The sequence below is a fragment of the Giraffa tippelskirchi genome, chromosome Y, assembly GCF_054371585.1.
Source record: "Giraffa tippelskirchi isolate mGirTip1 chromosome Y, T2T-mGirTip1v1.2.pri, whole genome shotgun sequence".
In the NCBI taxonomy this organism is placed as follows: Eukaryota; Metazoa; Chordata; class Mammalia; order Artiodactyla; family Giraffidae; genus Giraffa; species Giraffa tippelskirchi.
This window is the reverse complement of record NC_137290.1, coordinates 18,466,277-18,480,367: the sequence shown is the minus strand read 5'-3', so window position 1 is coordinate 18,480,367 and position 14,091 is coordinate 18,466,277. Positions and strand designations below refer to the sequence as shown.

The window sequence follows — 14,091 nt, the reverse complement described above, 5'->3', positions numbered from 1 at the left end:
AACTCCAATAATTTGGCCACCTGATGCGAAGGACTGACTGATTAGAAAGACCACCCTTATGGCAGAAAGTGAAGAAGAACAAAAGAGCCTCTTGATGAAAGTGAAAGAGGAGAGTGAAAAAGTTGGCTTAAAGCTGAACGTTCAGAAAACTAAGATCATGGCATGTGGTCCCATCACTTCATGGGAAATAGAAGGGGAAACAGTGCAAAGAGTGTCAGACTTTATTTTGGGGGGCCCCAAAAGCACTGTTGATGGTGACTGCAGCCACAAAATTAAAAGATGCTTACTGCTTGGAAGGAAGGTTATGGCCAACCTAGATAGCATATTTAAAAGCAGGGACATTACTTTGCCAACAAAAGTCCGTCTAGTCAAGGCTATGGTTTTTCCAGTGGTCATGTATGGATGTGAGATTCGGACGGTGAAAAAGCTGAGTGCCGCAGAATTGATGCTTTTGAGCTGTGGTGTTGGAGAAGACTCTTGAGTGTTCCTTGGACTGCAAGGAGATCCAGTCAATCCATTCTAAAGGAGATCAATCCTGGGTGTTCATTGGAAGGTCTGATGCTCCGGCTGAAACTGCAGTCCTTTGGCCATCTCATGCGAAAAGTTGACTCATTGGAAAAGACCCTAATGCTGGGTAGGATTGAGGGCAGGAGGAGAAGGGGATGACAGAGGATGAGATGGTTGGATGGCATCACTGACTCAATGGATATGGGTTTGGGTAAACTCCGAGAGTTGGTGATGGACAGAGAGGCCTGGTGTGCTGCAATTCATGGGGTCGCAAAGACTCGGACACGATTGAAAGACTGAACTGAACTTAACTGATGCTGGGCAAGATCAAATGTGGGAGGAGAAGGGGACAACAAAGGACAGGTTGGTTGGATGGCATCACCAACTCAATGGACATGAGTTTGAGTAAACTCTGGGGCGTTGGTGATGGACTAGGAGGCCTGACTTGCAGCAGTCCATGGGCTCGCAAAGACTCGGACATGACTGAAAGACTGAACTGAACTGAACTGATGCTGGGAAGGACCAAAGGTGGGAGGAGAAGGGGACAACAAAGGACAGGTTGGTTGGATGGCATCACCAACACAATGGACATGAGTTTGAGTAAACTCCGGGGTGTTGGTGATGGACAAGGAGGCCTGACTTGCAGCAGTCCATGGGCTCGCAAAGGATCGGACACAACTAAGCCACTGAACAGACTGACTGAACTCAAAATCAAAGAAAGGGATTCTGGGAAATGTAGCTCCAGACTAGGCAAATTAACACAGCAGAGCACAGAGCACTTGACTTACTAAACCCTTCTGCTTCACTTAGTAGGGTGAACTGAGCTTTGAAAAACCGACCTGACTGATAAAGAGACTTTGGACAAGTCTGCAGTGAGGAGACTTTTAGTCACTGCTTTAATTTTCCATCGTACGAATCTGCACTAGAAACAGTCTGGATGTCATTTTCCCCACCTGTCTTGCAGTCAGAACGTAACCATGGGACCTAGGCTCAATCAATTAGACGCACCCAGATGGTACCCAGGCTCAGCCAATCAAATACATCCAGATGGCACTTAAGACCAATTAGGTACAGCCACATGAAATGTAGGCTTAGCCAATGGATACACTTACAGGTGAAAGCAGTGCAACTGGGTTCTGATGCATAGAATTCAATCTAGACGAGGTGGAAGGGACATAAGCCATGTCACTAGTGACAGCCACTGTGTCTGGAGCCAGTGGTAGTGACAGTTCAGTTCAGTCACTCAGTCCAGTCCGACTCTCTGCGACCGCATGAACTGCAGCATGCCAGGCCTCCCTGTCCATCACCAACACCTGAAGTTCACCCAAACCCATGTCCATTGAGTTGGTGATGCCATCACACCATCTCATCCTCTGTCATCCCCTTCTTCTCCTGCCCTCAATCTTTCCCAGCATCAGGGTCTTCTCCAATGAGTGACAGAAGATCCTGCACTCAAACTCTATATTGTTCATGGCTGTCTCTCCAGCCATCCCTCTCAGAAATCTCAGTCACTTAATATCCTTTAATAAGTTTCTTTCCTGCTCAAAGTTACCTCTAATGAATTCTATTCTTTCCAGTAGAAAGCTGACACCCCTCTAACTTCATTTAACCATCTAGCCTCTTTCCAAAACTAGATAAAATAAGGAACAATGTCCACCCCCATGGGCAGTGGAGTCAGGGAGATGCATTTTGTCAAATTACTATGGTGCCACAGACTCTGGGCCAGTGTCACCTGTGAGGGGGTCACTGACCTGGGTTGTGAGTCGGGTAGACCCATCTGAATCCTGGCTGTGGTGCTGACTGGCCTGTTGTGTGACATTGCGCATATCACTTTCCTCATCTCGAGAAATGACTGTGCTTAGTGTTGCCTCCTGGGGATATCATAGAGACCAAAAAATTCCTCTACGGAGCAATCTCTCAACCACACAGCTCAGCATGTTGGACACACCCACACCAGTGATGATAAAAGGAATAAGAGTGACCTTTCTTTTGCTGGATTAAAGAAAATAAATAATAATAGAGGTGGTGTCCTCATGTAGTCCAAGATGAAGATGGTCTGTGAATGCTGCAGTTTAGAAAAGTTACATGTTTTTGGTTTTATATTTTTTAGTTTTCTATTTTTTTTATTATATTTATTTTAATTGGAGGCTAATTATGGTACAATATCGTAGTGGTTTTGCCATGCATTGACATGAGTCAGCCACGGGTGTACATGGGTTTCCCATCCTGAACCCCCTCACCCCAATTCCATCCCTCTGGGTCATCCCAGTGCACCAACTCTGAGCACCCTGTCTCATGCATTGCACCTGCACTGGAGGTCTGTTTCACATATGAAAATATACATGTTTCCATGTTATTCTCTGAATCCATCCCAGACTTGCCTTCTCTCACAGAGTCCAGAAGACTCTTCTATACATCTGTGTCACTTTTCCTGTCTTTCACATAGGGTTATCATCACTATCTTTCTGAATTCCGTGTGTGTGTGTGTGTGTGTGTGTGTGTGTGTGTGTGTGTGTGTGTGTGTGTTATTGGTGTTTTTCCTTCTGGCTTACATCGCTCTGTTTAATAGGGTCCGGTTTCATCCACCTCGTTAAAACTGGTTCAAATGCATTGTTTTGAATGGCTTAGTAATATTCCATTGTGTATATGTACCACGGCTTTCTTAGCCATTCGTCTGCTGTTGTACATCTAGGTTGCTTCCATGTCCTGGCTATTATAAACAGTGCTAGGGTGAACATTGGGGTACACGTGTCTCTTTCAATTCTGGATTCCTCGGGGTGTATGCCCAGCAGTAGGACTGCTGAGTCATATGGCAGTTCCATTTCCAGGTTTTTAAGAATCTCCACACTGTTCACTATAGTAGCTCTAATAGTTCGCATTTCCATCAACGGTGTAAGAGGGTTCCCTTTTCTCCACACCTTCTCCAGGATTTATTGTTTGTAGACGCTTGGATAGCAGCCATTCTGACTGGTGTGAGATGGTACCTCATTATGGTTTTGCTTTGCATTTCTCTGATAATGAGTGATGTTAAACATCTTTTCAAGAGTTTGTTAGCCATCTGTATGTCTTCTTTGGAGAAATGACTGTTTAGTTCTTTGGCCCCTTTTTTGATTGGCTCGCTTATTTTTCTGGAATTGAGCTGCAGGCGTTGCTTATATAGTTTTGAGATTAATTCATTGTCAATTGCTTCGTTTGCTATAATTTTGGCCCATTCTGAAGGCAGTCTTCTTCCCTTGCTTATAGTTTCCTTCACTGTGCAAAAGCTTTTCAGTTTATTTAGGTCCCATTGGCGTATGTTTGCTTTAATTTCCATTACTCTGGGAGGTGGGTCATAGAGGATCCTGCTGTGATTTCTGTCAGAAAGCGTTTTGCCTGTGTTTTCCTCTAGGAGTTTTCTACTTTGTGGTCTTACATTTAGATCTTTAATCCATTTTGAATTTATTTTTGTGTACGGTGCTAGAAAGTGTTCTAGTTTCCCTCTTGTACAAGTGCTTGACCAGTTTTCCCAGCACAACTTGTTAAAGAGATTGTCTTGTCTTCATTGTATATTCTTGCCTCCTCTATCAAAGATAAAGTGTCCATAGGTACGTGGCTTGGACCTCTGGGCTTGCAATTTTGATCCATTTATCTATATTTCTGTCTTTGTGCTAGAACCACGCTGTCTTGATGACTGTAGCTTTGTAGTACAGCCTGAAATCAGGCAGGGTGATTCCTCCAGGTCCATTCCTCTTTCTCAAGATTGCTTTGGCTATTCGAGGTTTTTTGTAATTCCATACAAATTGTGAAATTATTTCTTCTATTTCCCTGAAAAATACCGTTGGTGGCTTGATAGGGATTGCATTGAATCTATAGATTGCTTTGGGTAGTATACTCATTTTCACTATATTGATTCTTTCACTCCATGAACATGGTATATTCCTCCATCTATTTGTGTCCTGTTTGACTTCTTTCACCAGTGTTTTATAGTTTTCTATATGTATATATAGGTCTTTTGTTTCTTTAGGTAGATATATTCCTCAGTATTTTATTGTTTTCATTGGAGTGGTGAATGGAATGGTTTCTTTAAGTTTTCTTTCAGTTTTCTCCTTGTTAGTGTATAGGAATGCAAGGGATTTCTGCGTGTTCATTTTGTTTCCTGCAACTTTACTATATTCATTGATTAGCTCTAGTAATTTTCTGGTGGAGTGTTTAGGATTTTCTCTGTAGAAGATCATGGCATCTGCAAACAGTGAGTGTTTTACTTCTACTTTTCCAATCCGGGTTCCTTTTATTTCTTTTTCTGCTCTGATCGCTGTGGCCAAAACTCCCAAAACTATGTTGAATAGGAGTGGTGAGAGTGGGCACCATTGTACTGATCCTTACTTTAGGGGCATTGCTTTCAATTTTTCACCATTGAGGATAATGTTTGCTGTGGGTTTGTCGTATATATCTTTTATTATGTTGAGATTTGTTCCTCCTATGCCTGCTTTCTGGAGGGTTTTGGTGATAAATGGATGTTGAATTTTGTCCAACGGTTTCTCTGCATCTATTGAGATAATCACATGATTTTTATTTTTCAATTTGTTAATGTGGTGTATTATGTTGATTAGTTTGTGGATATTGAAGAATCCTTGCATCCCTGGGATAAATCCCACTTGGTATTGGATATTGAAGAATCCTTGCATCCCTGGGATAAATCCCACTTGTATGATCGTTTTAATATGTTGTTGGATTCTGCTTGCTAGAATTTTGTAAAGGATTATTGCATCTATGTTCATCAGTGATATTGCCCCATGGTTATATTTATTTATTTATTTATTTATTTATTTATTTATTTATTTATTTATTTTCGTGGCATCTTTGTCTGGTTTTGGTATTAGGGTGATGGTGGCCTCATAGAATGAGTTTGGAAGTTTCCCCTCCTCTGCAATTTCCTGGAAGCATTTGAGTATGATAGGTATTAGCTCGTCTCTCAATTTTTGGTAGAATCCAGCTGTGAAGCCGTCTGGTCCTGGGCTTCTGTTTGCTGGAAGATTACTGATTACCCTTTCAATTTCCGTGCTTGTGATGGGTTTGTTAGGATTTTGTTTTTCTCCCTCGTTCAGTTTTCAGAAGTTGTACTTTTCTAAGAATTTGCCCACTTCTTCCAAGTTGTCCATTTTATTGGCATATAGGGGTTGATAGTAGTCTCTTATAATCCTTTGTATTTCTGTGTTGTCTGTTGAGAACTCTCCATTTTCATTTTTAATTTTGTTGATTTGATTCTTCTCCCTTTGTTTCTTGATGAGTCCGGCTAATGGTTTGTCAATTTTATATATCTTCTCAAAGAACCAGCTTTTAGCTTTGTTGATTTTTGCTCCGGTCTCATTTGTTGCTTTTACATTTATTTCTGCTCTATTATATGATTTCTTTCCTTCTACTAAGCCTGGGGTTCTTGAATTCTTCCTTCTCTAGTTGCTTTAGGTGTAGAGTTAGGTTATTTGTTTGACTTGGTTCTTCTTTCTTGAGGTAAGCCGCTTTTGCTATGAACCTTCGCCTTTGCACTCATTCTACAGCGTCCCATAGGTTTTGGGTTGTTGCGTTTTCATTTTCATTTGTTTCTATGCATATTTTGATATCTTTTTGGATTTCCTCTGCGATTTGTTGCTTATTTAGCAGCGTGGTATTCAGCCTTCATATGTTTGAATTTTAAATAGTGTTTCTCTTGCAGTTGACATCTAGTCTCAGTGTACTGTGGTCAGAAAATATGCTTGGAATGATTTCAAGGTTTTTTGAATCTACCAAAGCTGGACTTATGGCCGAGGATGTGATCTGTCCTGGAGAAGTTTCCATACGTACTTGAGTAAAAGGTGAAACCCATTGTTTTGTGGTGAAATGTCGTATCGATATCAATTATGTCTAACTGGTCCATAGTATCATTTAAGGTTTGTATTTCCTTGTTAATTTTCTGTTTACTTGATCTATCCATAGGTGTGAGTGGGGTAGTAAAGTCTTCCACTATGACTGTGTTATCATTAATTTCCCTTTCATGCTTGTTAGCCTTTGCCTTACATATTGTGGTTCTCCTATGTTGGGTGCGTATGTATTTACAATCGTTATATCTTCTTCTCGGATTGATGTTTTGATCATTATGTAGTGTCCCTCTTTGTGTCTTTTCACAGGCTTTATTTTAAAGTCTATTTTGTCTGATATGTGTATTGCTACTCCTGCTTTCTTCTGGTCTCGACTTGCTTGGAATACCTTTTTTCCAGCCCTTCACTTTCAGTCTCTATGTGCCCCTTGTTTGGAGGTGGGTCTGTTGTAGACAACATAAACAGTGGTCTTGTTTGTGTATCCTTTCAGCTAGTCTTTGCCTTTTGGTTGGGGCACTCGACCCATTTACATTTAAGGTAACTGTTGATAAGTATGATCCTGTTGCCATTTGATTTGCTGTTTTGGGTTCGAGTTTATACAACCTTTCTGTGTTTCCTGCCTAGAGAAGATCCTTTAGCATTTGTTGAAGAGTGAAAAGAAGAGTTGGGAATAGATGTCTCTACAGTATCTTCATTAGTCCGAGGTAATAAGAAGAAGCATGTTAAAGCAAGGGGTAATGTGGATGATCAAAACTCTGACTTTCATCCTGAAACTTGAGGACAGAGTGTATTTTCAGCCTGCACAAGTTTAAATGTGCCATTCATACGAAAGCCTTCTACCATCCAGATAGCTGCTGAAACAAGTGCCCCAACTTGAAATGATTTCTCTTCTCCATCGTAAATATCAGTTAGACCACAGGAGCATACTGTGATACATCAATCTGCAGCTGCTTTAGGTGTTGTTGTTGTTGTTTTAATTGAAGAGAAATTGCTTTACAGAATTTTGCTGTATTCTGTCAGAATTCAAAATAAATCAACCATAGAGGCACATATATCCCCTCCCTCTGGGAGTACCCTCCCATCTCCCTCCCCATCCCACAATCTAGCTTGAGCATTTGTCATGGGATTTCACATAGCAGCTGCACTAAATCAAATGGCTCTAGTGAAAATTTTGCAGCTATGTCTACTTCTGTTTCTCCGTACCGCAACTTATGTCCATTACAGAACAGTTAGTTTGGACCGAGGGTGGAGCCTTCTACCTTTCCAGGTTGGTATGGTAACATGTCAGCCCATGACCGTCCTTTTCCTAAACTACAACAGTCAGGCAATTTAGTTTTCCCAGTGCCAAAGATCCCTGATACATCTGCTGCTTCTCTTTCAAGATCCACTCATCAACCATCTTCATTATTTGAAAACTGTCCTAATACAACTGATGTACCAAATGGGTGTTGGATTATGGAGGATACCAAAGTGTAAAATTAATGTTGGGAGATGTCAACAAATTCCTACAATTCTCTTATTTGAAGAAAAAAGTTACATATTCATCTTCATAGGGCCAATTTCTATTTTGGAATAATTAAGAGTAAAATGAGTCTTTCTTTCCGTGCCTGACTATTTTACTCTGCATAATATAAACACTTCTGTGCAAGGTCATAAAATAAACACTACACTTGCTTTCACTGAAACCCACAGTCAGTTGATTGACTTCATTGCATAGAAGTGAGCAGACCCATGTTTGGTTTGGTAACAGTCCTGAATGTTAAGAATATGTGTATAGAAGGGTGATCAATCACTTTTATTTCAGGAACCAAGTAGACTTATTGATGTGATTTTTCTGTGTAAAAATTCTTTAGCAATGACATTTTGCAGGTTTCATGTTTTTGGTTACTGTTTATGCAAGCAGCCTTTATTTTAAGTTGATGTAGAAGTAAACACTGGTTGAACATTGCCCTTCAATTGCTAGAAGACCAGTGACTTTATGATGTCAGCGCTACTCTTCAATTGCTAGGAGACCAGTGACTTTGTGATGTCACAGCTTTTTGACTTTGAGAACCATGCTGATGGTCTTGAGAGTTTATCTCTGTACGCCAGCCAAGCAGCATTTGAAGTTGGAGTGTGTAAAGTCAGACAAATGAGAAAAGTATCTGAAGAAAGATCTCTCTGAGATGGCACACATTCCTTCAGAAATTCAAGATGTGCTTCGTAACGATGTATCAAGTGGTTCCAAAACCTCCATTGGATCGTCTTCGTGTGATTACACACTTACTGGGGACTCAGTTTTGAGATCTATGATTGAAGAATATGCTTTCCAGGCTTTGTCTAAGGAAGCTGGGATAAAAAGGCCACCCTACACATTTTCTGTCTCTGAAAGAAATGAGTGGAATGATTTTCTTTCCCTCACTTTTCCACAAAAACTCTGGACTATAGTTGAAAGTGATCAGTTTGAATCTATTTGGTGGGATGAGAGTGGCACTTCTATAGTGATCAACGAAGAACTCTTCAAGAAAGAAGTCTTGGAAAGAAAGGCCCCTTTCAGAATATTTGAAACTGATAGTATGAAAAGTTTAGTTAGCCAGCTTAAACTTTATGGGTTTAGTAAAAAGCGACAAACTTTTCAAAGATCTGCTTCACTCCCTGACTTTCTGGAAGAAGAAAACAATGTCTCTGTTTTGAGCAAGGTAATCCAAAATTTCCACTTACTGTCAATATGTAAGATTAAATCATGTGACTTAGAAAGCATGTTCACATATGTAGCAAAAACCGAATTTAAAATTGAGATAGCAAACTGTTGAACACGTTTTATTTTTTGAAGTTGAGAACAGCTGGAGGTTAAAATATTTGATACTTAATACACTCTCCTAGCAACTTGAAATCAGATACATGTCCTCAAGCTACTTTAAGTGGTATTTACTGTATATATACAACATATTTTTTAGTTGAGGAGCATACTTGTTTCTAACATGTAAGGTGTTAAAACTACTAATGGAGGTGTTGTCTTTGATTCTATTTAATTGGCATCATTAAAGGAATACATTTTTATAGTTTAACTTTGCTTGTCAGTTTTACCTTCGTTTATAAAAAACTAAATAATTGTATCCTTTGATTTTAGTTACAGATCTACCATAATCCAAATTTCAAAAGAGGCTATCCCCAACTTTTAGGAAGAATGAAAAGAAGAGTTGGGATTAGCAATGTGTTTCCGAAATCTTCACTAGTTCCAGATTACGAGAAGAAGCATGTTAAAGCAAGGGTCAACATAGATGATCGTAACTCTGGTTTTCATGCTCAAACTAGTGGAGAGAGTCCATTTTCAGCTTCCACCAGTTTAAGTGTGCCTTTCCCACAAAAGACTTATACCAGCCAGATAGTCCCTAAAACAAGCGCCCTACTTCCGCGTGACTTTCCTTCCCCATCAATATCAGTTAGACAAAGAGAACAGAACGTGGTAGATCAACCTGCTGTTTTAAACCAGTTGAGCATTTTTAATTGGCACTTCCATAGCACCTACACTCAAGCAAATGGCCATGTTGAGGACTTTGCTACTACCGCTACATCTACTTCTCAGAACCACATCGTATCTCCATTATGGAGCAGTTCTTTTGGACTGATGGTGGAGCCTTCTACATTTCCAGACAGGTATAGCGATATGTCAGCCCATGACAGTCCTCTTCCTAACCAGCAACAGAGAGGCAACTCAAGGTCCCCAGTGCCAACGATCGCTTATACACCCACCTCCTCTCTTTCAAGTCAATTCATCAACGATATTCCTTATGTGAAAACCATGCTAATTAAAACTGACCTATCAAATAAGTATCAGCTTATGGAACCTAATGAAGATTAAAATTTACGTTGGGAGATGTCAACAAATACCCACAATTCTTGTATTTGAACAATAAAGTTACACGTTCCTCTGCACAGTTTTGTTTTCTATTTTGAAGCAATGAAGAGTAAATTAAGGCTTTATTTCAATGTCTGGCTATTTCTCTGCACTCTTTTATAAACTCTTCAGTTCAAGAAAACATCCGTTAGGCATCCTAGGTAAATGGCACCTAGCCTATTGTTTCTAAGCAAGAAAATGAGAACAAAGGGAAAAGAGGTAATGGATGGAAAGTGATTTGGGAAATCATCCCTGCTGAAATGAATGGGTGTCTAAATGAGGATGGTACGGGTGAAGGAACACATACAAATAAAATCAAAACAAGTGCACCTACACAGTACGAACCTTAGTGCATTCACAGTTACATGATATTCTATTACGTATCGGTAGAGTCTTAAGATAGAGAAGGAAATGGTGCCCCGCTCCAGTATTCTTGCCTGGAGAATCCCGTGGAAAGGGGCTCCTGGTGGGCTGCTGTCCATAGGGTCGCACAGAGTTGCACACAACTGAAGTGACTTAGCAGCAGCAGAGTCTTAAGACATTAGACAGGAGATTGTCTTCATTCTAGAAATTCATTTCATACTTGAAAATATAAATATTGTAGCATGTCCAAAATTAGGAGAACCGTTATACCATCACTGTGATACCAACGATTACAGGACATAATCAGTGACTGGACCATGGCCAGCACAAGATAGGTATTTTACAAGTGGTACTGTATAGGGTCATTTTAGCTCTGCTCTCCTTAAGGCGTACCTTTATTTCCTGCCACCATGATTCCACCCTATATTTCCTAATGCATATTTAGATTTTGCTTATCTGTTCCCTCAGAGACAAAATAAATTCCTCTGGTGATTGCAGCACCTCAGGATGGTTAACAAGTTCTTTGAAGACATGATATTTGTTTTCCGTAGTAGTTTCAGTACCATTCTCTTACACCGTCCTTCTGGAGCTACAATCACACACACTGCTTTCAGATGTGCTAAGCCCCTTCTCACAACTTTGCCTCAACTCTTTCTTGGGGTTGGAAGGAACCTCTGTTCGCCCTCCTACCAAGGTGAGCACGGATATCAGGTCTTCAATGTGTTTGGGGTCTACCCTCTTTTCTTTGTGTATCTTTCACATCAGCTAAAACGTGTACTTACTGAATTATCAACAAGGAAATGTAATCACGAATCAAATGCTATATACATTACTCAACAACATCCTATAACCTGCACTATTATCATAATTGACCTTTCCTACTTACTGAGAATCTTTTCCCGGTTGATAAATATATATCTTATATGTTCATGAATGTCAAATGTGGGAATTCAAATTATAAAATGATTGCTGCTCTCATGAAGTTTACAGTCTATAACAACCCATACTAGTCATGTTGTTTCAGGCCCCAGTTCCCTAAAATTCAGTAGTAGTTATAGAGATATTTATGAAAAAAACAAACAAACAAAAAAGAATCATTCATTTTAATTCTCTAGAAAAGTCATGGAGTAAGGAGGGATCAAAATCAATGGCTGATCCTTCACATAGTTCACAATGAAAGAAGATGAGCAGAGTGTCTGCCAGTTGGACCCCCCAGACTGTCATGAACACTACCTAGAAATCTTGGCAATCTCCACTTTGTGGCCATTTCTTTAGACAGTAGTAGCAATATCAAGTCATGGCCCTGTTTTGGTGTGGTAACCCACATAGGACAACACCAAGTTAAGTTCACCGTTCTCATGTTTGGGGCTAATGCAGAGTGAAAGCTGTGGACTATTTGTGTAGATAAGGGAGGTGTCCAAACAGCACACGCTTTTTCTTTCACTGAAAACTTTCATTAAATTTGGCTGAGAACACTATACTTTAGAGAGGTAAGCATTTTGCAGCAATTGTAAGAGTTATTGAAATCGGTGTCCTTAGTTATCCTTTCAAGCGCAAAGTCCAATGGTCTGGTTTTCGATTTCAGGCATCTTACTATGGAGCCAAATTTGCATGCTTTGAGAAATAGCACCTTAAAAGCAATCACATCTTCTATTTCATTGCCGTGTACTGATTATTCCTGCTCACTCCCTTTGATCTTCTTTTCCTGTTCTGCTTTGAGGGGCAGGTCCTTCTCAAAAAGAATAGGATTAATTCCCTTAGTGCTCTGTGGTAACTTGGAAAAGGCATGGATAAGGACATGCAATATATTATGTGGGAAAGCTACTGTTTTTGTTCCCTCCTGAAAACATAGTATTAAATTGTACCTCAATTGTCCTACCACGGGAAGCCTGGTTACATGATGCATTACCTTGGTCATCAATTCCCATATGGCTTTAACATATCAGTACCTTTAATTCTCAAAAGCTTATAGAGAAAGTATCTCAATACAGTAGGGAAATATTATACATGAGTTCAGTGTTCTTTCCCGTACTTATTTATTTTATAATTTGTGCCTAAAATAGTAAAAGTGAGAACAAAAATTCAAGTGAGTTAACGCAGTGAGTTAAACACAGAAGATTGAGACAAGAAGTAGAAAAATTGATGGGAGAAGATCAGAGGATGAAATTGGGTGCTTATAGTGGAACAAGCAAATGTGTAACTGCAGGGCCTAAATAGCTCAATATGACTTCACTATTGTTACCCTACAAATTATTTTCATTTTAGCAAATCACAGAATAGTCTTACATGCAAAGTACTTTAAGATCCCATGGAATGCACAACAAAGGTATATCTTTTAAAGCATTCTGATTTAAAATGTCGCTAGAGACATATCATTCAAGTAGAAAATGATTTCCAAAATTAAGCCTAGAGACAAGTATCAGAGAAACTTTGGGAAGTTCATAGGTGTCCTCCAGTGAGTCCTTGGGTTTTCTTTTCTTTTTGTAATTGTGTTTAAGCATACAAGATCGTGACTGTGCTTGTGTGTGTGTGCATCAGATTAAGAATGTGAGTGTATGTCTGGGCTCTCTTTTGGACTTTTATGTTAGAAATTTCAGCTGAAGAAATAGTTCATTCAAAAATACAGCCAGGCACAAATTAAACTGCCCATTCAAAACTCTTCTTTCTCTTTTCAAAGTGCAAGACAAATGGATGCGTCAAAGGTTGAAAGCATTTCAATAATAACCAAGCTCCTCCGCCCAAACATAGTTAAAAACTATGGTACTCTCCCAATCAACCCAGCAAAAGATGCGTGGGACCTTAGGTATCTATGATGTCTGGCAATAACAAAACACCCACCCTCTAATACGGCAGTACTCAAGAAGGCCATGTAGAGGCCTGGAGTTTCAACCAGGCCTTCCTGTAATAGGATACGACCTTCCTATAGGAGGCTGCACACTCACCAGTAATGAACACTCTTAGGCATCAAATGAAACTAAGGACGAAACCTGGAATTCTCTTCCCACATGGTGGAAGTCCCCTTCCCCCTTCCCAAGTGGGTGTGATAGACAGTTAAAATGAAAGGAAGTTATAACATGGCTCACATTCTTCTTACATAATACCTGAAATGTCCAAGCCCCACCACACTACTAAGCAGCTGACTATACAGGTCTTCTGGTCTCAAATCTGTGTGACAATCATCACATAAGAATTTTATGAATATTTGAGATGCATTGATAGTGCGGATCTGTAAAGCTAAATGTCTTTGAGATCTGACTCAAATAGGAAAACTGTGTACTCCCTGTCTTCAGTTTTATGGGGATTTCACATGCATTCACACACTTCCACAATGCTCAACCTTCATCTGAAGACAAAAACTGTGACATTAAGAGAAGAGGAATGGTCTATTCACAGAGAAGGCCAGCGGTAAAGTCAAAATGGATGCAGTTTCCTGCCTACATCCCTGCTCAGTAATGTAACCGCTTGTAAGCATTCCTAAGGGCGACTAGGATACACAAGTCAAAGATGCTTCTC

At 39.9% G+C, this 14,091-nt stretch overlaps 1 protein-coding gene across 1 annotated transcript; it reads left to right on the top strand.

The window, feature by feature from the left end:
• Positions 1 to 8,366: 8,366 nt before the first annotated feature.
• LOC145537574 (heat shock transcription factor, Y-linked-like) lies at positions 8,367 to 10,253 on the top strand. The gene is made up of 2 exons (XM_081568270.1): positions 8,367 to 9,016; positions 9,448 to 10,253. Exons 1-2 carry the CDS (start codon positions 8,504 to 8,506, stop codon positions 10,177 to 10,179), a joined length of 1,245 nt encoding a protein of 414 aa, XP_081424396.1. The 5' UTR covers positions 8,367 to 8,503; the 3' UTR covers positions 10,180 to 10,253.
• Positions 10,254 to 14,091: the final 3,838 nt, after the last annotated feature.

What these genes read in the sequence shown, in the direction of transcription:
- LOC145537574 (XM_081568270.1), top strand. Translation starts at nt 8,504, where the DNA reads ATGGCACACATTCCTTCAGAAATTCAAGATGTGCTTCGTAACGATGTA. An exon ending in ATGTCTCTGTTTTGAGCAAG is followed by an intron (nt 9,017 to 9,447) that starts GTAATCCAAAAT and finishes CTTTGATTTTAG; the next exon opens with TTACAGATCTACCATAATCC.